The 24653-nt window shown below is 43.4% G+C and overlaps 1 protein-coding gene and 1 non-coding gene across 4 annotated transcripts in view; both read left to right on the forward strand.

Moving 5' to 3' along the window:
• Window positions 1-24653, forward strand: part of LOC149978761 (RNA-binding protein 20-like) — a 71985-nt gene that overhangs the window by 45012 nt on the left and 2320 nt on the right. For 2 of the 3 annotated variants that reach the window (XM_090195635.1, XM_090195636.1), the window contains exons 4-13: window positions 3695-3756; window positions 4930-5042; window positions 5927-6018; window positions 17561-17707; window positions 19937-20068; window positions 20197-20276; window positions 20449-21175; window positions 21282-22215; window positions 22385-22486; window positions 23574-23695. In XM_090195635.1, the coding sequence (XP_090051761.1) occupies window positions 3695-3756; window positions 4930-5042; window positions 5927-6018; window positions 17561-17707; window positions 19937-20068; window positions 20197-20276; window positions 20449-21175; window positions 21282-22215; window positions 22385-22486; window positions 23574-23695 (2511 nt within the window). Of the gene's footprint in view, window positions 1-3552; window positions 3757-4929; window positions 5043-5926; window positions 6019-17560; window positions 17708-19936; window positions 20069-20196; window positions 20277-20448; window positions 21176-21281; window positions 22216-22384; window positions 22487-23573; window positions 23696-24653 lie in introns of those variants that run through there. The other variant, XM_090195637.1, reaches the window with a different exon arrangement.
• On the forward strand, window positions 18515-18648 carry LOC118940672 (small nucleolar RNA SNORA18). The gene has a single exon (XR_005037258.1). It is a non-coding gene; the product is annotated as a small nucleolar RNA SNORA18 (small nucleolar RNA).

Raw genomic sequence — 24653 nt, forward strand, 5'->3', positions numbered from 1 at the left:
ACCAGTCTGATTGGAATGAATGGCAGCAGAGGCATAATCCTGATTTTAATTATGCAGGAAAATAAAAGTAAGGCCTGTGATATATCGGAAATTGTGTAATAGAATTATTGTCAACCTAAAATATTGTCAAATAATTATATATGCAGTTTATATAGGTTTTATACCAATTGTCTGTATAAATAGCCTCTAAAATGATCAGGAATCAAGGTAAGACCCAGGCACAGACTGTCGAGGTAACAATGTTTATTGTCGCAACAGTGGCAGACAAAGACAGGTCAAGGCAGGCAGGGGTCGAAGATCCAGGGTAAGGCCAAGGTAACAGGACGGCAGGCAGACACAGGGTCTGGGACAGTGAGAGAGGTCACGTGGGCGGGTACAGGGTCAGGACAAGCAGATATCAAAAACCAGGAGGACGAGGAAAGAGAGGCTGGGAAACGATAGGAGCTGACAGGAAAACGCTGGTTAGCTTGAACGAACAAGATGAACTGGCAACAAACAGACAGAGAACACAGGTATAAATACACAGGACATAATTGGGAAGAGGGGTGACACCTGGAGGTGGGTGGAGACAAGCACGAGGACAGGTGAAACAGATCAGGGCGTGACAGTACCACCCCACTTCTAGGGACGCCACCTGGCGTTCCACCTGGGCGTATACCTCGTTGACCGGGGTGCCGGCGGTGAAAGTTGGTGATGAGGGCCGGGTCCAAGATGTCTTTAGCGGGAACCCAGCACCTCTCCTCCGGGCCATAACCCTCCCAGTCAACCAGGTACTGGAAACCCGATGCCCCAGGGTCAAACCCTCAGGAGGCCTCTCACCGTGTACGCTGGCTGGCCATCGATAACACAGGGGAGGGATGGGCCTAGAAACAGAAGCCAAGGGGCAGTCAGACATGGTTTTGACTCTAGACACCGAAAAGGTAGGAAAAATACGGAGGGTACAGGGTAACAGAGGACAAACAGCAGAGGGGCTAGTGATCTTGGAGCGGGGGAGACAGGTCTCGGCTTCCTGGGGTGTAGCCGCTGCCCTAAAGCGACGTGCCAGTGCCTCAGACTTGACTTCCTTGGATACCGGTCGATGCTGCAGAAGCGCAGTGGCCCGGGTGCCCGTTCAGCACTAACACCCATGGGAATGGAGAGGGGTTGTGTGAGGATGCCCAGCTCGGACGCCAGGGTATTGTCCATGAGACTCATATCGGCCCCTGAGTCCATGAGCACCTGGAGAGACATGGACTGATCGCCCCACAGCAGGGTGGCATAGAGAGGGAGGCGAGTAACGGGAGAAGAACAATTATCTCTCAGACCCACCAGAGTACTCACTCCAACGAATGAGATAGCTCTCTTGAAGGGACAAGTAGACACAAAATTACTAGCAGTACCGGAATACAGACAACTCTGGGTCGCAAGTCTGCGTACGCGCTCGGCTGGAGGCAGCCTAGTCCTGTCGAGCTGCGTTGGCTCGGGAAGAGGTGAATCGGCAGTCTCTGGGGGCTGTTGGAGAGACTCGGGTAAGCACGGATTCTTTCGGGGACTTCCGGAGTTTATCAGCTGCAAGGTGGGATCCCTGAGTGAGCGATTGGGACCGCAATCGAAACTCTTCTGCCTCCTACGTTCCCGTAGCCAACCATCGATCTGGATGGTTAAAGCGATGAGTAGTGAGTCGAGATCCGTTGGTAGTTCTCCGGCTGCCAGCTCATCCTTTATTTCCTCCAACAATACATGCAGGAATGTGTCGAACAGCGCTTCCGGGTTCCAGGTACCCTCGGCTGCTAGCGTGCGGAACTCCACCGCATAGTCTGCCACACTGAGGGTGTCCTGCCAAAGCTGGAGTAACTTCTGGGCAGCCTTTCTCCCGGACATCGGAGCAACGAACACCTTTTTCACCTTCGCCACAAATACCTCCAGACTAAGGCAGATGGCAGATTATTGCTCCCACACCGCTGTGGCCCAAACGAGTGCCCTCCCGAACATCAGCGTAATTATATACGCTCTTCGAGGGGAACGAAGAAGGCTGCAGCTCGAAAACGAGGGAACACTGGGAGAGAAAGGCCCGGCAGGTTCCGGAATCTCCATCATAGCGCTCTGGTGGAGGTAAGCGGGGTTCCCGGGAAACCGGGGTGACGGTGCTGCTACCAGCCGGGTTACAGAGGGGCTGGGAGGTTACCATCATGATTGGCTGCCTAGTAGGCAACCCGCGGACTTGCTCCCGCAAAATGTCCAATAGTTGGTTGTGACATTCGGCTGTAACCTGGAACCCCTCCACCATACCGCAAAACAACTCCTTGTGCCTACCAATGGCGGATCCTTGGGAGGAGATGGCGTGGCGGAGCTGGTCCAGGTCTGCTGGGTCAGTCATGGCCAGTTCGTACTATCACGGATCAAGGTAAGACCCAGGCGCAGACTGTCGAGGTAACAATGTTTATTGCCGCAACAGTGGCAGGCAAAGACAGGTCAAGGCAGGCAGGGGTCGAAGAAACAGGGTAAGGCCAAGGTACAGGATGGCAGGCGGACTCAGGGTCAGGGACAGGCCGAGAGGTCAGGCAGGCGGGTACAGTGTCAGGACAAGCAGAGATCAAAAACCAGGAGGACGAGGAAAGAGAGGCTGGGAAACGATAGGAGCTGACAGGAAAACGCTGGTTAGCTTGAACGAACAAGACGAACTGGCAATAAACAGACAGAGAACAAAGGTATAAATACACAGGACATAATTGGGAAGTGGGGCGACACCTGGAGGGGGTGGAGACAAGCACGAGGACAGGTGAAACAGATCAGGGCGTGACAAAAACATATGTAAACAGACCATCTATTTTAGCTTTCTTTGAATGATGTGAGTGCTATTATATGATATAATCAGTACTTGTTGCATTTACAACTTGTCTAAGTCCTATCATCAACTGATTTCAGCCAGTGTATGGCTGTGGGTTGACTGCATCGTTTGAATGGAATGTTGGCATATTGGCAGTTCATTTGAATAATTATTGGAATCATTCCTCTAAAACTGTCTGGCTAGCTAGCTGACAAACACAGTGCAGATAAATTCTTCAAATTCATTATTTTACACAATATCTTATCACAACACTGGCAAACCATGGTTTGCTTCCTGACCAAAATGGCTGACCTTTATCCCATCATAAGAAGGTTCATATAGATTCTAGTATACTAATTCCTAATTCTATGGTGTAAATATTGAACTCAATCCCTTTAGCATCTTGCTCTTTCTAATCTTAAGCTCTGTAATAGATCCTTTGCTCAACAACTACTAGTTCATTAGTGTGTGTGAACTGAACTGTAAATGGCCTGTTCCTTGAACGGGGTGTGAGGAACAGTTTAGTTTTACTGTGGTGTGCAGGTTGTAACATCATTACCCAACAGAGCCAACTACAGTTAGCCTGGTCCCAGATCTGTTTGTGTGGTCTAGCCAACTCCTTTGGGACTCATATATCCCATTCGCATGACAAGTTGGCTATACAGCACAAACAGATCTGAGACCAGGCTAACTGTAGCTCCTCCAGAAGCAGTTGCTCTCGGCTCCAAGTTGTTGCCCCTTTAATTATAGTCCAGCCACCCATGATCAGGGCCAGACACACAGGGGGGGAATGTCGCTGTGCTCAAAGGGGGTGCACTGAGGTAGGGGATAGCGTTCAGCGAGTCAGGGTCTATCTATCTGACAGTGTTTGGTTGGATGTGTTTTCAGGACTGGGACCAGCACGTGAAAGGTAAACTACACCTGCAGAACCGCTTGCTGTACTCTGAAGGGTGAGTTATAGGGAGGTCAAATAGATTAGACAGCACGTTGATATGCTTCTGTGTGATCTAGAAACGGCTTTCTGCTTCCTGTCTAGGAATAGGGAGTGACTGACAACAAATGACTAATGTGTGACGTGCTCCACTCCTACCGTGGGTTGTGAAGTACAGTATTGAGGGTGCCTTTCAGATAGATACAGTATAGGCTAAAACTATTTCTTAAATGTGTTCTGTTTTGATCTTGACATTTTGTGTAACGTGTGCTCCACTGTGGGTTTGAGAAGTATTTTCAGTCAGATATAAGGAAATAGGGTACCATTCATATAGAGTTTAAAGGGTTTCTAACTACTACATTAATTGTTATTTAATCATTTGTAAATGCATTATAAATCATGAATAACATAATTAGAAACGCTTTAGAAAGTGTACCTTATTGCAAAGTATTATCAAAAACGTTTCCTAAATGTAGTACATTTTTGTGTTGCGTAGCAGTTGAGTTGCATGTGCTTCACTGAAAGTTTGTTCTTAGGGTACTTCAGTCAGATATAGGCTACAAAATTGTAATAACTTTAATGATTAAGCCATTATACCTGTTTATACATGCTTTATAAGTTACTTAATGTATTAGTTTGTGTCCTTATTTTGTACGTTTAATCGTCATACTCTTGAGACCATTAAGTCATGTCTTCACCTTATTCTGATCTCCTCCGTTATTCCCAAAGTAAATATTCCCGGACAGCCGAGGCATTAGATTTTTACACTTGTGTTCCATATACAGCCTTAATGGCTTTTGAATATGAGACTTGAGGTCCCCAGTCACAAGATATAGCAACAGCCAGGCATGGACAGTCGAGGGGAGGGTAGTCAGTCTGTCAGAAATCTAAAACTTGTCTCTGGTAGCGTCCCTGCAGCAGGGACATAATGCCCAAAACATTGGTGTAATTAATACCCATTAAATCATTGGGATATACTGTATATAGAGTTAATACCCATTAAATCATTGGGATATACTGTATATAGAGTGTGCAACATTCTTTATTTCATTTTCTTTCATACGTTTACTTTTCTGTTAGTCAGCCAGATAGACTAGCCAGGGAGGACAGAGCACTGCAGGTAGTCAGATCACTCAATCAGTTAGTCAGGAAACTAAAACAAGCCTCTCGTGGCGTCCGCTTCTGTCTGCAGTGCTACAATCACAGCCGGAGCCGTCTACTACGGTCCTGCCGGGTCGTCTGAAGGATGCCTAAACAACGTCGGAGTGAATAACTCCATGGCTTACTCTTCCACCGCCAATCAAGGTAGGTTGGAGTGTGTGTCTGTGTCTCAAAGACTTCGGGTTGGAGGTTGAAGGTCAATGTTGTGGTGTTTTTAAGAGGGGAAATATGTGATATGTGGTAGATATGCGGTAGATGGGGGTGGAACTGCTGCTATTTTTAGACTGCAGGGTGCATGGCATGGGTCTCATTTTGGATTTTTCGATCTAGGGAGTAGGGAGCAGATCGGGCTAACTTGATCGTGCATGTGTTGATATCATCTCAATATAGTACCTATAACGCACGAATAAAACTTGTAAAATCGATGTAAATTACTATTACTAATTGTGCAACTTGTATTTTTACACTATTTGTCTGGGGTTTATCGTTTTTTTCAGTAAAGATTACAGTATTTTGAGAGTACAACTTATTTTTGGGCTCCCGAGTGTCGCAGCGGTCTAAGGTACTGCATCGCAGTGCAAGAGGCGTCCCTACAGTCCCTGGTTCGATTCCAGGCTGTATCACATCCGGCCGTGATTGGGAGTCCCATAGGACGGCGCACAATTGGCCCAGCGTCGTCCGGGGTAGGCCGTCATTGTAAATTTGTTCTTAACTGGCTTGCCCAGTTAAATAAAGATTAAATAAATAATAATAATAATAAAAATAATAGAAATGTGGTATTTTCTTATCGGAGCCAATATAAAAACAATTTAAGGTGAGCTTGTGAAGTAGACTGGTCCTTTAATTTTTCAAGAACAGCCATGATATACAAACATAACAAGCAAAACTAGGATAGCATGACAACATTTTAACACAGGTCATTGTGATTTTCTGGTTTCTTCACAGTCAAGAATTAACACAACATAAACTTCCCTCGATCCCATGTGTTTCATGGTCCTGTCGTTCCTGTTTCCTCCACATTTATCCAGATGTATCATCCGGAGCTAACCTACCAGCTGGAGTAATGAGAACCTATCCCATGTCAGGGGCTGGATTTACCCAACTCCCACCTGGGTCAAAGGTCAGACAAATGTTTTGGCTTTCGCTTATCAAGATTAGGGGATATGTGCTCCTGCTGTGTGTGGATGTAAATTCATGAAGGCTAAATACGACAGATTGTACAGTTTGGGTTACTTAAACTTGTAAAAGGTCAGATAAACGTTCGGCTTTCTCTTATCCAGATCCATTAGAATGCTGCTGTGAAACAGAAACTGTAAATGCCCTACTGAATGAGATATAAGGACTGTAGTTTGGGGTAACGCTTTACAATAACTCTCATTAATAAGCATGATTAAACCATTTAAAAGGTCAATGTTTTGGATTTTGTATATCAAGATTAGTGAATACATGCTTTTGTGAAATACATATAGTACATTTGGGCTGAAGGACAGATTGATTTTATGGTAACACTTTATAATAACTTTATAATATAAAATATTACTTTAATTTAACTAGTCAACATGCATCAACTATTTATACGTAGTAAATACACTATCAATAAATTAGTAGTAATAGTGCATTTATAAACATGTATAAGCATTGCAAATTCTAAGCATTATATGCATTACAATCATGTATAAAACACTAAAAAGCATTTAGTATGGCTTGTTAATTAAAGTTACGGAGTGGCTGCAGATCCATGTTTTCTGGCTAAAGGTCTGAAGCTTCTTCGCATGTGCGGGATTCTCTACTTTGCGCACAGCAGAGACGGAAGAGGAAGAGAGACATCCCACTCCCTCGTTTCTTCTGTTTCAATGGAAGTCAATGAACTAAGTAGACCAGACCCATGCTATCACAGCTTAAGTAGACAGGAACCGACAATTCCTTTTCAATGGTAAATGGCCTGAGTGAAGTATTTTAATTTAACCACCATCTTTGGCGCACAGTCTCTGCTCTTAAAGTTATTAATATAATTGAATTGAATGTGTCTATTCCGGCTTGCCTCTGTGCCTAGAGAGAGCATGGCAGAGGAAGGGCTCAACACGGGGCCCCAACATGGGGGCACATAGTAGGCTATGTATTTGTGCCAAGGTGTATTTTTCTTGTTGTATGGCAGTTTCTCCAGTCAGTTCTACTTATTTGATGTATTTTTAAATACAGTATATTTTTTATTTCAAGAACTAAAGAGCCATTTTGACTGAGATGTGCACTCTTGTTTTAGTTTGACCACTGGCTTCCCTCCACATCTCTCTGGTTTTGAGCGTACACACTTCAACTGTGTTTCAGCTATTAGGATTTCTAAGCTGTGGTGGCGGATGGTGTTGTGTGTTGTGTCAGTGGATAATAACGGACCAGCGAAAGGCCTTGTTGACAGCTGTGGATCCAGAGAGAAGCTTTTGTCTTTGCTAGACAACTTAACTCCATTTAAACTGATATCTCCGGCAAACTACGTAATTAAATGCCTGGCTTGAAAACGCGTGTGTGAAATGAACAGATTTAAGCTCTCTCTTTAGTGATAAAATGGGTCTAATGGACTTTATCACAACCATATGCGAGGACTCTACAGTGCAAAGCGGCAAAAAAATACATTGGCTGTGGCGAGATGGATTTTCATAATCACGGTTAATTTTTGTTGCTTTTTATACTATTTGTTGATGTTGTGTGTTGATTTGATTTCTAACTGATATATCCGACTACAAACTATGTAATTAAATGCCTGGCGTGTAAACACAGATTTCAGCTTTCTCTTTAGTGATGAAAGGGGTCTAACTGATTAAATCACAACCGTATGCGAAGATGTAGTTACACAGCTACAAAACCCCCGTAGGCTTTGGCCAGATAATAACGGTTTATACATGTAACTGTTGAATTGTTGGTATTCATTTACTTGGAGTATGAATAGATCTCTTTACGTGTGTTATTTCATTTTCTGTCAAGGGGTGAGTGCAGCTGGTGCATGGAAGTCAGGCGCAGGAGAGCAGAGATGACTGGACAAAGCACTTTACTTAGGCAACCATTTGCACAGAACGCAACCGCGTCACAAAACAAAACCCGGTGCAAACCAGCCGGAAGCGTGCCAGCCTTGACAATAAACAATTACACACGCAGACATGGGGGGAACAGAGGGTTAGATCCACGACAAGTAATGAGGGAAATGTAAACGAGGTGTGTGGGAAAACAAGACAAAACAAATGGAAAATGAAAGGTTGATGGGCGATGGCTAGAAGACCGGTGACGTCGACCGCCGAACAAGGAGAGGAACCGACTTCAGTGGAAGTCGTGACATTTTCAGTATAGCTTTTTTAAAATGATAGATCCATCCTTTTTCACCAATGATCCATTCTATTTTATTCTGTTATATTATAGTATTTGTGCCATGTGGTATATGTAAGAAACAGTTGTTACACCCCGTTACACCATATGACAGGTCAGCTTGGTTTGGAGGTGGCACGTGGCCAAGACACCCTCTCCATCAGGAGAAGTGGTGAGGAGAGGGGTGACGTGTGTGCCTGCTTCCGTATGTGTGTGTGTCTGTGCGCATCTGTGTGTGTGTGTGTCTGGCAGCATACTTTTTGATGTGAGGTCTTACTTGGGTTTACTTGAGGTGTAGAGTATCGCCATGACGGCTTGTCGGGCTATTTCAGCGTGGCATTTATAGGTGGCCATTTTATCTGTGGAATTAATTGAGGAAACTTTTTTAGCTATTTCTTGTCCGAGGTGAAGTATTTTTAAGTTGTTGAATTGAGGATTTGACTGAGTGATAGCCATCTATAGCGAGAAAATATGGAGCTCAAGTCCCATCATGTTTTTTATGTTGCGTGTCTGCTTTATCCCTATTTTGACTTGGAATAGGCCTCCGTCCCTTTCCACTATGAACATGTTCACATTTCTTCCTTGGAACAACACACTGATGCCTATTGCATTGCACCAACAAACATATGTCTTCATTGTCAACTGTCGTTAGGCAACACCTTTTATCATTGTCAACTGTTGTTAGGCAACACCTTTTATCATTGTCAACTGTTGTTAGGCAACACCTTTTATCATTGTCAACTGTTGTTAGGCAACACCTTTTATCATTGTCAACTGTCGTTAGGCAACACCTTTTATCATTGTCAACTGTTGTTAGGCAACACCTTTTATCATTGTCAACTGTCGTTAGGCAACATCTTTTATCATTGTCAACTGTTGTTAGGCAACACCTTTTATCATTGTCAACTGTTGTTAGGCAACACCTTTTATCATTGTCAACTGTTGTTAGGCAACACCTTTTATCATTGTCAACTGTTGTTAGGCAACACCTTTTATCATTGTCAACTGTTGTTAGGCAACACCTTTAATTGGAGATTTAAAAGCATTTGATGTGAATTGTGGAACTCCTACAAAAAACTAGCCTGGTTCCCGACCTGTCTGTTCGGTCTTACCAAGTTGGCAAGCACAAACAGATGTGGGACCAGGCTAGAAAGGCTTCCACAGAAACCTATGTATCTGTTTAACAACCTTTGATTTATGAGGCCTTTATTCATGTCAGTGGTGTGCTAATGTTAGCCCTGTAAACACTACACCTGTCCCTAACAACAACCCAACAGATGGAGGTTGTGTTGTTCCCAGCAAAATACTAACAGGAATGTCTCTCGAGGGGAACAGCACGCTGCTAGTCATAACGTTTGGTTGAGAGTGTAAAGTATACACTTTACACTTTACACTCACTTTACACTTTAACCACTATACACTTTACACTCACTGTACACTTTAACCACTATACACTTTACACTCACTTTACACTTTAACCACTATACACTTTACACTCACTTTACACTTTAACCACTATACACTTTACACTTTAACCACTATACACTTTACACTTTAACCACTATACACTTTACACTCACTTTACACTTTAACCACTATACACTTTACACTTTAACCACTATACACTTTACACTTTAACCACTATACACTTTACACTTTAACCACTATACACTTTACACTTTAACCACTATACACTTTACACTCACTTTACACTTTCACCACTATACACTTTACACTCACTTTACACTTTAACCACTATACACTTTACACTTTAACCACTATACACTTTACACTTACTTTACACTTTAACCACTATACACTTTACACTCACTTTACACTTTAACCACTATACACTTTACACTTTAACCACTATACACTTTACACTTTTACCACTATACACTTTACACTCACTTTACACTTTAACCACTATACACTTTACACTCACTTTACACTTTAACCACTATACACTTTACACTTTAACCACTATACACTTTACACTTTAACCACTATACACTTTACACTCACTTTACACTTTAACCACTATACACTTTACACTTTTACCACTATACACTTTACACTCACTTTACACTTTAACCACTATACACTTTACACTCACTTTACACTTTAACCACTATACACTTTACACTTTAACCACTATACACTTTACACTTTAACCACTATACACTTTACACTCACTTTACACTTTAACCACTATACACTTTACACTTTAACCACTATACACTTTACACTTTTACCACTGTACACTTTACACTCACTTTACACTTTAACCACTATACACTTTACACTTTAACCACTATACACTTTACACTTTAACCACTATACACTTTACACTCACTTTACACTTTAACCACTATACACTTTACACTTTAACCACTATACACTTTACACTTTTACCACTATACACTTTACACTCACTTTACACTTTAACCACTATACACTTTACACTCACTTTACACTTTAACCACTATACACTTTACACTTTAACCACTATACACTTTACACTTTAACCACTATACACTTTACACTCACTTTACACTTTAACCACTATACACTTTACACTTTAACCACTATACACTTTACACTTTTACCACTATACACTTTACACTCACTTTACACTTTAACCACTATACACTTTACACTTTAACCACTATACACTTTACACTTTAACCACTATACACTTTACACTCACTTTACACTTTAACCACTATACACTTTACACTTTAACCACTATACACTTTACACTTTTACAACTATACACTTTACACTCACTTTACACTTTAACCACTATACACTTTACACTTTAACCACTATACACTTTACACTTTAACCACTATACACTTTACACTCACTTTACACTTTAACCACTATACACTTTACACTTTAACCAATATACACTTTACACTTTAACCACTATACACTTTACACAGTTCAACATTAAACGTTGAGAGTGTAAAGTGTATAGTTCAAAATTAAATGTTTGGTTGAGAGTGTTAAGTGTATAGTTCAAAATTAAATGTTTGGTTGAGAGTGTTAAGTGTATAGTTCAAAATTAAATGTTTGGTTGAGAGTGTTAAGTGTATAGTTCAAAATTAAATGTTTGGTTGAGAGTGTTAAGTGTATAGTTCAAAATTAAATGTTTGGTTGAGAGTGTTAAGTGTATAGTTCAAAATTAAACGTTGAGAATGTAAAGTGTATAGTTCAAAATTAAACGTTGAGAATATAAAGTGTATAGTTCAAAATTAAATGTTTGGTTGAGAGTGTTAAGTGTATAGTTCAAAATTAAATGTTTGGTTGAGAGTGTTAAGTGTATAGTTCAAAATTAAATGTTTGGTTGAGAGTGTTAAGTGTATAGTTCAAAATTAAATGTTTGGTTGAGAGTGTTAAGTGTATAGTTCAAAATTAAATGTTTGGTTGAGAGTGTAAAGTGTAGAGTTCAAAATGAAAGGTTTGGTTGAGAGTGTAAAGTGGTCCATTAAATCGCAGTCAGGGTCTGGTAAGCATCATTTAAAAGCTTGGTCTATTGCAAACATGAGTTATAAAATAGGATCTTACAGTGTAAGACTTTCACAAGGCAATTCAGAGAAGCAGATCGTACATTTGGTGCGCATGGAATAGAGTCATCCCAGCATTCAGATGTGTGGTCCTCACATTGTCTTCACAATACAACAAACATAGACTCATTCTGATCAGGACAACCCAGGGTATAACACCATGTCATCTTGTAACTGGACATCAAACATGATATGGACATGTGAAGTGCACATCTGGACTGACAGGTGTTTGGCTTGTATGACATCGAAGCGGTATTTATAATAATCCTCATCGTCTCATCTTTCAAAATACATAGAGTCCTTGTAATTTACAGAATTGAACTCACTCAGACAACCAAACATTTGCTAAAAGTTGCCCAATTAGCGTGAGGGAGGGGGGAGGCAACTTCTTGTCGCTCGCGGTGCTCATGTTCAGAATGGTTGTCAGTCAAAACCCATTCATAGCTGTGAAGCGCAAAGCTTGAGCTCTGACGTCATGTATAGCATGTTACTGTACAGCCACTGCTCTCCAATTGAAGAGCGTATTAGTGTCCAAATCTGCCACTTTCAACCCGTATATGGGTATGGGTGTAAAGGGCTGTGGGTTTTGTGTTTTGTCTATGGGGCGGAACTACTGCTGAGACTGCTGAGAGTGAAAGTGGGAATTTGCAAGCATGTTTGATTGACTCTTGGTAGCAGTATCAAAACATTCACTGGTGCATGAAAACAGCTCTCTCTCTATCTCTTTTTTTCATCTGTCTTTCTTGTAATTGATTGCAAAGTCAATATCAATGGAACACTGACATCAAAGACCATCACATGTAAACCATGTGATAAACATCACAATGTCATATCATTCCAATCGCACGTTTCAAATGTGGTTTACTAGCCTCAATGACATTTGCCTCATGTATTAACTGCCTCATGTATTTCAATTGTAACTTCACTTCAGTTCCTGATGAATAGGTCACCAGACCACAGTTCAAATACTATTTGAAATCTTTCAAATGCTAACAACTATTCTATCTAGCCCAGATAAAGTATTAGAAACAGTATTTAAACCCAGATCTGAAGGTCAGATAGTGTGTGATTTGTAATACAATCTCCCAACAGAAATGCAGCTCACTGTACCCCAGTAAACCCAATCACGTTTACGAGATGTATAAATCATCTGCCGTTGTCAACCTCCACACACGAATCAACAGCAACACTCCAGTCCATCCACAGCTGTTGTAGATCAGCTAAATGAGTCATACACACACTAACAATGTCCCATGTCAACGTAAGGACCAGTGGTTCCTTTTGGTCTGCAATACACTACAATACATAGATTTATAGTAAAGAAATTGTCTTTAACCACTGATACAATGTCAGGCTTTTTTTTTGTTACACCATTCTAAATAGTTCAAATTGAAGCAAGGGGTAATGTCATTGCTACTGTAGGTAGCCTAGTGGTTAGAGCGCTGGGCCAGTAACCCGAAAGGTTGCTAGATCGAATCCCTGAGCTGACAAGGTAAAAAAATCTGTCTTTCTGCCCCTGAACAAGGCAGTTAACCCACTGTTCCTAGGCCATCATTGAAAATAAGAATTTGTTCTTAACTGACTTGCCTAGTTAAATAAAGGTTAAGAAGCATTGACATCTTTCCACAGCCCAAGAACATTTACACTGTATGACCCTCAAGTCAGGGGTAAGGCTCAGGCTGTATAAAAGTATGAAGAGGTCTAGCCCTTAACCAGTGATACAAGGTCAGACATTCATCCTCCTAATGGTTTATGACTAGGGTAATCTGATCCAAGATCTGTGATTTAGAAGTGTCAACATCTTCCCCAAGCCCAGAAACAGACACTGTTTGACCCTCAATTTATGGATCCTAAGGATGTAAAAGCATGAACAAGTGTCCAGATCGCTGGACCACATATTTACAAGGCAAACACTCTGACTGATACAACCCCGACGACCGGTCGGGCCGGTGGCAAGACTCTTCTTCCCTCTTTCACCTCAAGGACATTAACAGCCTGTTGCTGTCTATTTTTGTAGCTGTTTACTGACTGGGCTGCTGTGACCTTTCGTGTGTGTGTGTGTGTGTGTGTGTGTGTGTGTGTGTGTGTGTGTGTGTGTGTGTGTGTGTGTGTGTGTGTGTGTGTGTGCGCGCTAGCTAGATAGCTAGCTTAGTTTAGTGGTAGTTGGCACAGAGCCGCTAATAGAATTATCACTCTCACATCTGAAACCGTTAAAATCAGGTGGCAGGCCAGGGGCAGTTAAACGACAGTTATTTAACCCTGTAGGCAATCAGGGCTTTGGATAGATTAACATTGGGGATAGCGGATTAGTCTAGGGTATAGCAGCACAGTAGCAATGTTCTTCACATAAACTACCTACTAATCTTGGGGTGTAACATTTAGCTTCTAATCTTAGGTTTTATGGGATGAGCAGCACAGTAGCAATGTTCTTTTCACAAACTGAATACTAATCTTTGGTTGTAACATCTTGGTTCTAATCTTGGGGTGTAACATCTTGGTTCTAATCTTGGGGTGTAACATCTTGGTTCTAATCTTGGTGTGTAACATCTTGGTTCTAATGTTGGGGTGTACCATCTTGGTTGTAATTTTGTGGTGTAACATCTTGGTTCTAATCTTGGTGTGTAACATCTTGGTTCTAATCTTGGTGTGTAACATCTTGGTTCTAATCTTGGTGTGTAACATCTTGGTTCTAATGTTGGGGTGTACCATCTTGGTTGTAATTTTGTGGTGTAACATCTTGGTTCTAATCTTGGGGTCTAACATCTTGGTTCTAATCTTGGGGTGCACCATTTTGGTTCTAATCTTGGGGTGTAACATGTTGGTTCTAATCTTGGGGTGTACCATCTTGGTTCTAATCTTGTAGTGTAACATTTTGGTTCTAATCTTGGGGTGTAACATCTTGGTTCTAATATTGGGTTGAGGGGAGGATTATAGGGTAGCAGCATAGTAGCAATGTTCTTTTGGCACAACTTTCCCAACTCATCACATCTACTAGTATAGTCTAGTTTTCTGTCTACTATTCAAATGTAGCAGTGTTCCTTATTTGGAAATAGGTAGCTATACACATACGCTGGTAAGAGTTCCCCCATTTTAGCCTGTGACCTGGGGTGTATAGGGACCATCAAGCACAATGCACATTATATTTTCTTAACAAGACAATTAAGTTAGTTTACAGAAGATCGATGTGCATTACTCAAACTTGCATCAGGGATCAGGGACGTTACGGGGGGGGGGGGGGGGGTTCGTGGCAGCGGCAGCGAAAGGAAACTTTAAAAACAGAGCAACATCAGTACTTCAATATCTCTCTCCCCCTGTCCTCTCTACCTCTTGTAAAACATCTGTTGGTGCTAGATTTCCTCTGTACAAGTTCCTTATAACAACAACACCGTCGCTGGCCCTGGCTACTGTTACTGACTCAGGCCCAGACCCAGGAGAATCAGATCCCAGACTGTCCCACATGTGTGCCTGTCTGTCAGGCAGGCTGGGCGGCCCGTCCCTGGGGTAGAATCATGGTTCTCTGGGTAGTATCATGATTAAGGACAGTTTAGGCCCGTCAGGCTTGAGTTGCAAAACTACCGGTAATTTACAAAAGTTAACAGAACTTTCAGTAATTTTGGTAATTAACAGGGAATCTGTGGCAATCTATGGTAACTTTGGTAATTTATACTTTAATAACTATTTCTTAAAGTAGTCATTTTTTATACATGTATCCATATTGTCCAGTTTCAAGAGAAAATTGCCTAATTAATGAAAAAAGCTCCTAATCAACAATGGCATTATTTTCAATTAACTCTACAACTCTTCCAACTATTGACTTTTTTCTGCCACTAGTTTGGCGCCAGAACATTTACAACAAAGACATATTGGCATCGTAAAATAAACAACTGTGTGTAAAAATAAATGAAGGAGACTTCATGCTGAATGCTCATATTTAACACCAACGCTGTTCACTAAGTTGATGGTTTATATTTAGCATGTTGTACAGCTTTGTCATTATATTTCTCTGTTTTAAAATCATCTTATTTTATTCATTTATATATTTTACATGCGATAACGCCACACAAAAAAGACCACTATAAAATCCCATAAATGCCTTGAAAGTTACCAAAATTCAGGTCGTGTACTGGTAAACTTAGAAAGTTACCACTAATATATCCTCCCTTTGCAACCCTAGTCAGGCTACAGTGTTGTTCTTACATGTAAAGGGAATTTTTTCGTAAGAAATCCAGCACTACCGGACATTTTACAGAAGGCAGAGAGGACAAAGGGTAGAGGTAAGAGGGGGACTGTCTGTCAGGCTTGCTGGGCATCCCGTCTCTGGGGTAATGTCATGGTTAAGGACAGATCAGGTCTGATAGGCTGCAGTGTTGTTGTTCTTATAAGTCTGATCTGAAGAAATCCAGCACAAACTGGCATATTGTACAGTAGAGAGGGCAGAGGTTAGGGGAGAACATGGAGGGACTTATGACCATCCTGGGTAATGTCATGGTCACCCAAACCCCCGGCTGTCAGGGACTGTCTGTCAGTGCTGTTTTATGTGACACATAAACACATTTTCCTTTGAAGTGATCTGAAGGTGAAAGTTAGGGTTAGGAACGATCCCGGTCTGGCCTGGAATTTCCAAATACAAATCAAATCAAATCGTATTTGTCACATTCTTTGTAAACAACAGGTGTAGTCTAACAGCGAAATACTTAGTTACGGGTCCTCTTCCAACAATGCAGAATTAAAGATTACAGATCCATAAAAAATAAAGATATGTTGAACGTCGTCCCGTAAGTGAACATTAAATGTCTGAGTAGTGTACAGTACCATATGCTACTGTATATCCAGTGCTGTATCAACTGAACACAGTGGTTGATATATTCCATAGGTTGACCCATGATGCTGATTCCCATTACATCTGGTGTCGTAGCTATTAGGGAACAGTGTTGACGCCCTCTTCATTCATTTACTTTGTTGGCCATTAGTCAGTCAGACGAGAGGCCAATGGTTTTTACCTCAGAGCTGAGTGCTGCCCCTGGGTGTAAGTTACACCACTCTGAGAGGGAGAGAGAGGGGGAGGTAGGGAGGAGGTGGGGGGAGAGGAGCAGTGGGGGTTGCTATACTTGGCAATCCAGAGGGATTAGTGACAAAGATGACTGGGATGTCTGGGTATTTGTGTGTGTGTGTGCTATGTATGTCTGTACCTGGTCAGCTGACATGTTCCCAAATCCAAGCGAGAAAGCTCTCATTATCATTGTCACGCTGTCACGGCGACTGTGTCGCTTCACCAGGGATCTATTTATAGCAGAGCCACTGAGGTGGAGGGATACGCTCTAAGAGTGGAGGGATACATCACATTCTGTTGCTGAGTGTGAGTGATAATGTTGAAGTGCTTCGACATTAGAGGAAATAGTTCCCCACAGTCTAGTCCAGGTCTACAGTCTGTGTCTGAAGTAGGGTCACATATTTTCATTGACCTTAAAAGTCTTCCAAAAAGAGGGAAGAAGACAGCAACAGCCTAGAATGGACTGCATTTCTGTATGATCATTTCTCAGATCATTGTGCTGTTTTCTTAAAAGCGGACATGTTTTTTCATATTTGTAATTTTAGATAAGAGCATACCTGTAATTGATTATTTTAATCAGACTTTTACTAGTGTAAATAATGAAGTACAGTGAAATATTACACAAATCGTATGATGTTTTAACAGTAATAAACATACTGATGCATTTGTCTTATTTCTCTTTATTTTAGACATTTCCACCCAGGAAATCAATCACAGGACGGGTCGTCCACATCTGCAACCTCCCAGAGGGCAGCTGCACAGAGAATGATGTCATCAACCTGGGACTGCCCTTCGGGAAAGTCACCAACTACATCCTCATGCGCTCTACCCACCAGGTACAGTACAATGTTATTCTCTTAAAACATGAGTGTACAACTCCAAACACAACCACACAACTCCAAACACAAGTACACAACTCCAAACACAAGCACACAACTCCAAACACAAGTACACAACTCCAAACACAACCACACAACTCCAAACACAAGTACACAACTCCAAACACAAGTACACAGCTCCAAACACAAACACACAACTCCAAACACAAGCACACAACTCCAAGCACAACCACACAACTCCAAACACAAGTACACAACTCCAAACACAATTACACAACTCCAAACACAATTACACAACTCCAAACACAAGTACACAACTCCAAACACAAGCACACAACTCCAAACACAACCACACAACTCCAAACACAAGTAGACAACTCCAAACACAACCACACAATTCCAAACACAAGTACACAACTCCAAACACAAGCACACAACTCCAAACACAACCACACAACTCCAAACACAAGCACACAACTCCAAACACAACCACACAACTCCAAACACAAGTACACAACTCCAAACACAACCACACAACTCCAAACACAAGTACACAACTCCAAAGACAATTACACAACTCCAAAGACAATTACACAACTCCAAACACAAGTAGACAACTCCAAACACAACCACACAACTCCAAACACAAGTACACAACTCCAAACACAAGCACACAACTCCAAACACAACCACACAACTCCAAACACAAGCACACAACTCCAGTCCCAGAATGGCCAAAAAGTGAGCTCATTTTTGGTCTTACCTGATGATAATTAAAAGATGAATTTAACGATTAACTTAACGACTGAGGCCTATCCCGACAGACTCCTCACAATGAGCCCTAGTCGTTGGAAATGCCTCAAAGAACAAACCTGTGGTTTCGCTTTACCCTCACAGCTACTGCCATTAGCCCTGTGGGATATCACTGCAGAACAAATACTCACTAATGTATACAGCTCCACTAGGGAGTCAAGTCACACTTCAACGAACAAATAACTGCCATGGAGAAACGGAAACCAAAGGACGTGTGCCCCTTTGCAAATGTCTTGAAATAATCCTTGGTTGCTATGGACCAGATACACCATTTTCCCCCTCACAAATGTCTACTGCTCTACTGTGGAGTCTAGTCACAATATTAGTCACATATATTTGTTGGGAGAAAAGGGTTAATGCCCTTGACAACTGGAGCAGTTCTCTAATGTCTTTAAATACCCCTGTGTTGCTATGGACCAGTACCCCTGTGTTGCTATGGACCAGTACCCCTGTGTTGCTATGGACCAGTACCCATGTGTTGCTATGGACCAGTACCCCTGTGTTGCTATGGACCAATACCCCTGTGTTGCTATGGACCAATACCCCTGTGTTGCTATAGACCAATACCCCTGTGTTGCTATGGACCAGTACCCCTGTGTTGCTATGGACCAATACCTCTGTGTTGCTATGGACCAATACCCCTGTGTTGCTATGACCAATACCCCTGTGTTGCTATGGACCAGTACCCCTGTGTTGCTATGGACCAGTACCCCTGTGTTGCTATGGACCAATACCCCTGTGTTGCTATAGACCAGATGAATTGTTTCCACTTCATATTATCTTGTAATATGATAAGATGCCTTTTCCTACGGGTTCATGGACCATTTTCTGTTGTAATGTGATAATGATGTCTTTTTTTCCCTATGGTCCATCCAACCATTTTATCACAGAACATGATGTCTCACTCAGTCTCTAGAATTTCATTTATCAGACACTGTATTAAAATGACTCATTAATGTCACCCACATCACAGTCAAGGGGCTCGACTACACTAAAATCATGGGTGTTGGTTACCCAGAAATGTATCTGAGCAGATTGTAACTGTCTTTTTGATTTATGATGCCCATGAAATATGATAACCTGGCTGGGATATAGAAGATTTGCTCGCACCTTGTTTGACATATGTTATTGCAAAAATGTTATTTGGAAAAAAGGACGTTAAACTGTCACAAACAGATGTCTAACATTGATGTCTTTCTCTCACTCCACTCAACTGCCGTTGTGCCCTTGAGCAAGGCACTTAAGCCCTAAAATCTGCATGGGGTGTGTCAGCCTGCACTGTGAATACCCTGTGTTTGCATGCCTTTAGAAGGGCTTGGGGTAAATGTAATACACATTTTCTTGGACTCTAAGGGAAAATGGATCAATAAAGTTTTCTTCCTCCTCCTCCTCCTCTTCCTCTTCACCCCACAGGCGTTTGTGGAGATGGCGTACATTGAGGCGGCCCAGGCTATGGTTCAATACTACCAGCTGACTCCAGCCACGATCAACGATCAGAAACTACTGATCAGGATGTCCAAGAGATACAAGGAGCTTCAGCTCAAGGTGAGTTGTATTGGGTTGACAATGTGGTGTTGAAATGTTTATTACAGTTTTTAATTAGCTCACACCAACTGTGTACTGAATCTACAGTACAGTATCATGTTATGGTGTGAAACGCTCTGTTCATACAGAAACCAGGGAAAGACGTTGATTCAATCATCCAGGATATCAACTCCCTGAGGGAAAGGGACGAGATGCAGGAGACTGATCAGTAAGGCGACTTGTTTCATTCTTTCCTTGTACATGTTCTTAGCGGCAATTTTTTGTTGTAATATGCGATTGTCTATGTACGATCGATCTACAAAACGACAAATAATGGATGAAATTATCCAACACTACTTCCTGACTACAAACTGCATTTTAATTATATTATTTCCTCCCAGCTACATGCCAGAGAGAGCGCGGTCCCGTAGTCCCATCAGCCGCTCTCTGAGCCCTCGCTCCCACAGCCCCAGCTTTACCTCCTGTAGTTCAGCCCACAGCCCGCAGGGGGCACCCTGCCGAGGAGGCCCGGAACGGGGCTCCTGGACCGCCAAACACATGAGAAAGGGGGACGAGGACAGAGAACGAGAGAGGGAAAGGGAGGAGGTGCCATGGAGGAACGGAGGTACAGTGGATGACGACAGGCTGAACGGCAGGATGCAGGATCGACGGAACAGGCCGTACCTGAAACCCTCCGACCGAGACCGGATCAGTCCCAGATCAGCGGACGAAAGAGGAGGAGGAAGAGGGGAGGGGATGAGGGGGGGGAACAGGGGGGGAGACTGGTACCCCCACCCGCGGTGTAGCCCTCAGGGGATGCCCCCCTTCCCTTCGTACAGGAACATGGATGAGGACTCCTACAAAACACAGCATGTGTATAAGTCAGAGAAGCCCCTGAGGCCACAGTACCAGAGACATGAGGAGGGGAGAGTCAAGTCAAAGAGGAGGGATGGAGGGGACTACCACAGATCCAGACACTCAGAGTCAGATCTGGGAGAGGAGTCTCTACCCACCAGGACAGGAGAAGACAGAAGACAGAGAGGAGGCTCCCCGACATGGGGAAGGAGCAAGAAACCCACCATGAGACACGGGACGGAGAAACCGGAAATAGAGATTACTGAAAATAACGTAAGTGATAGCATTTTTTAAAATTAGTAAGTAAGATTAATACGTAAATCAGAAGTTGGACATGTACAGTATATCTTATCAACAAACAAATGCCGTATCATTACAGGGAGAAACCGCTGAGGATCAGCGATCCAAAGAGAAGTCTGTTTCTCCTCAACGAAGTGGCAAGCATGAGAGAGAAAAAGACAGCGAGGCGGAGGAGTGGGAGAGTGGGGACGACACAGAGGGTGAGTGCTGGTACCCCAAGAACATGGAGGAGCTGGTCACAGTGGACGAGGTAGGAGAGGACGACTCCATCATCGAACCGGACCTCCCTGAGCTGCAGGATGACGAGGACGTGTCAGCCTCAGACCTCCACAAGGATCCTACGGAGGAGGAGGAGGGGGAGGCTCCACGATCAACCTCCACCCCCAGTCCCAGGCCCTGCTCTGAGAAGGAGTTAGCCCAGAGAGAGGATACCGAGTTGGGTAGAGGAGGTGGGGTAGGTGGGGTGGTGGATCCTATACCTACAGAGCAGAAAGATGGGGAGAATTGCACAAACCCCAGCCCCACAGACCAGTCACTGTCACAACCACAGCAACAGTCACTGCCACAGCCACAGCAACAGTCACTGCCACAGTCACAGTCACAGCCACAGCCACAGCCACAGCCACAGCCACAGCCACAGCCACAGCCACTGCCACTGCCACTGCCACTGCCACAGTCACTGCCACAGTCCCAGCCACAATCACAGCCACAGTCACAGCCACAGTCACAGCCACTGCCACAGTCACAGTCACAGCCACCCATCCCAGAACAGCTCAGTTCAGATCTGGATGATTTCCCCAACCCGGAGTTCAAGGCAGCCCTGGAAGAGACGTGTTTGGAAGCTGAAGTACTGAAGAGTGGAGCGCCGACTCAGGAGCTGGCGCTAACCAATCACGCTGGCACGTGTGAAAGCAGCAAGACCCAGGATGTAATACACAAGATGGAGGACGTGGGGAGGGAAGTAACGGTCATGAAGCCAGACATACAGAAGCACAAGGCTGAGACTCCTAGAGGTACAGAACATTTGCTCTCACTATGAAATAATATGTCCAGAATTTGACTTCCTGATCAAATAAGCCAGTATCAGGATTCTGAATCGTCATCCATGTTTCCTGTTTATTATTGTACAGATGTTATTCTTCTAGATTTAATAGGTAACTTATGTTCACTTCTCATTTACAGTCATCCAGAATTCAACACATCCTATAAACCTGATAGACATAGGGGCTCCCTCACCTTCTAGAGGGCAGGAGAAGATTATCAGTGAACACAGCATCCCTCTGGGTAAGAACCAAATGACTTTTATTTACATGAAGTATTGTTGTTGTATGTATGCGATCTGCAATGTCATTTTAAGCCCAGTAAAAATAGCCCCTTGGCCTTGGGGACAAATAATGCTTATTGAATATAATATCATTATTAATCAACAACCTGTTATACCAATGCTATCTGTGCCTGGAGTGAAAGAGCACATGTGGTAGCTTCAGCTGGCCACTTGTTGAGAGCAAGGTGTTAAACGCACCCCTGAGATGTGTTTATTTAGGCCTGGCATGACATAGGCACACACAACACATGACCTACTGTGCCTCGTTGGTGAACGCTACACATGAGTGGACTATGATGGCCTTCGAGTGTGTGTGTGTGTGTGTGTGTGTGTGTGTGTGTGTGTGTGTGTGTGTGTGTGTGTGGGTGTGGGTGTGTGTCTGTGTGCGTATGCTGTGTGTGTGTACGTGGGTGTGTGTCTGTGTGCGTATGCTGTGTTTGTGTGTGTACGTGGGTGTGTGTCAGTGTATGTGCACCGTGTGTGTGTGTGTGTGTGTGTGTTTCACAGCCAAATGCTACGGTCATTGATAGCATGACTGAGATAGATTCACAATTGAGTAGTGTCTGGCTGCAGTGTTGTGTTGTGTTCTCCCATGAGAGAGACAGTGACAGTGCAGCTGATCTAGATCAGCTTGAAGAGTTAACAACTTCACTCTGTCACACTGACAACGAGGCTACTGATGAGGTGGAGAGGGGCCATGCTGCCCCGCTGACTATCCTTCTAGCTGCCTTTGAAAACGTGTCTGTTTCAGACCCGGGAGTTGGCCCTGGTAACCTCTCTAGCCAATCAGTTACATTGGTAACACTACATTACGTTACTCTAGTCCTTGTGTAGTAACAATCTAATCACATTTGTAACAACTTTTAATACGAGTTTTAGAGGTACATGGGCTGTGTTCTGATTGGTCTGATGCTGTTGTATGGTCGGGGGATTCTCTTCTCTAATTGGTCTGCGGCTGCTGTAGGGGTACATGTTCTGTTCTCTGATTGGTTTGTGCTGTTCTAGAGGTGTATTAGCAGTTTTCTAATTGGTGTGTTGTTGTTCTAGGGGTGGAGTTCATCGTGCCCAGTACAGGGTTCTACTGTAAGCTGTGTGGCCTGTTCTACACCAGCGAGGAGACAGCCAAGACCTCTCACTGTCGTAGTACTGTCCACTACAGGAATCTTCAGGTACAGCAACACATTTACTATTAACATAGGTCATTCAGGCCTCCTGGGTGGCGCAGTGGTTAAGGGTGCTGTACTGCAGCTCCAGCTGTGCCATCAGAGACTCTGGGTTCGCGCCCAGGCTCTGTCGTAACCAGCCGCGACCGGGCCTAGCGTCGCCTGGGTTAGGAAGAAGAGGAGGAGGAGGAAGGGGATGAACGACGATGATGATGACGATGATTGTTAACTTACACTACCCCTTGCAGAAGAGCCATGAACATAGTTATTACAGGGAAAGCTTGGAAACTCAGTGACATCATTGTGAGACCAAAGTTCAGAAAAATGTCTTTAGAGTTGAGTTACAGTGTGGCACATGTTACCCAACCATGGGACAGAAGACGAGATACAGAGGTCACTCACTATCTCTATTACACACACACACACACACACGTCAAAACTGGCAGCACAATCCAAAGATTTTTCCCCTCTCCACCATGGGGGGGGGGGGGGGGGGGGGGGGGGGGGGGGTGTCCCTACCCCCCTACAGTGGGGTGTCAGAAAAGGAGACTTTCGATGAGTGAGTAGAGTAGAGGGTGTTAGTGTGGCACCCATGGGAGTCTATCCATGACTTTACTTCCTAAAGGCTCCCTTCCAATGGGCCCAGCTGCTCTAGTCCTTCCTGGGGACCTCCTTTGTGCACAGGCAACGTGTAGACTAACTAGCGGATAAAAAGTCCTACATTTGTTAGACCCATTGTGCTCTTCAAGTACAGTAATAACATTCTGAAGGTTCATTCCCAACAGGCTCTTGGTTCAGCAGGCCAGGGTATTTCTGTGCGGCTGTGAACAGGCAGTGGAAGGGGCAGCCCATTGACTACAGGAAGGCCCCCTCACAGTGTTGAGTACTGGGAGTTGTATTAGGTTACCTATTAGTGCCCAATGCCCATCCAGGCACACACACACACACACACACACACACACAA

This window comes from Oncorhynchus mykiss, chromosome 13 (assembly GCF_057628025.1).
Source record: "Oncorhynchus mykiss isolate SJ-2025 chromosome 13, ASM5762802v1, whole genome shotgun sequence".
In the NCBI taxonomy this organism is placed as follows: Eukaryota; Metazoa; Chordata; class Actinopteri; order Salmoniformes; family Salmonidae; genus Oncorhynchus; species Oncorhynchus mykiss.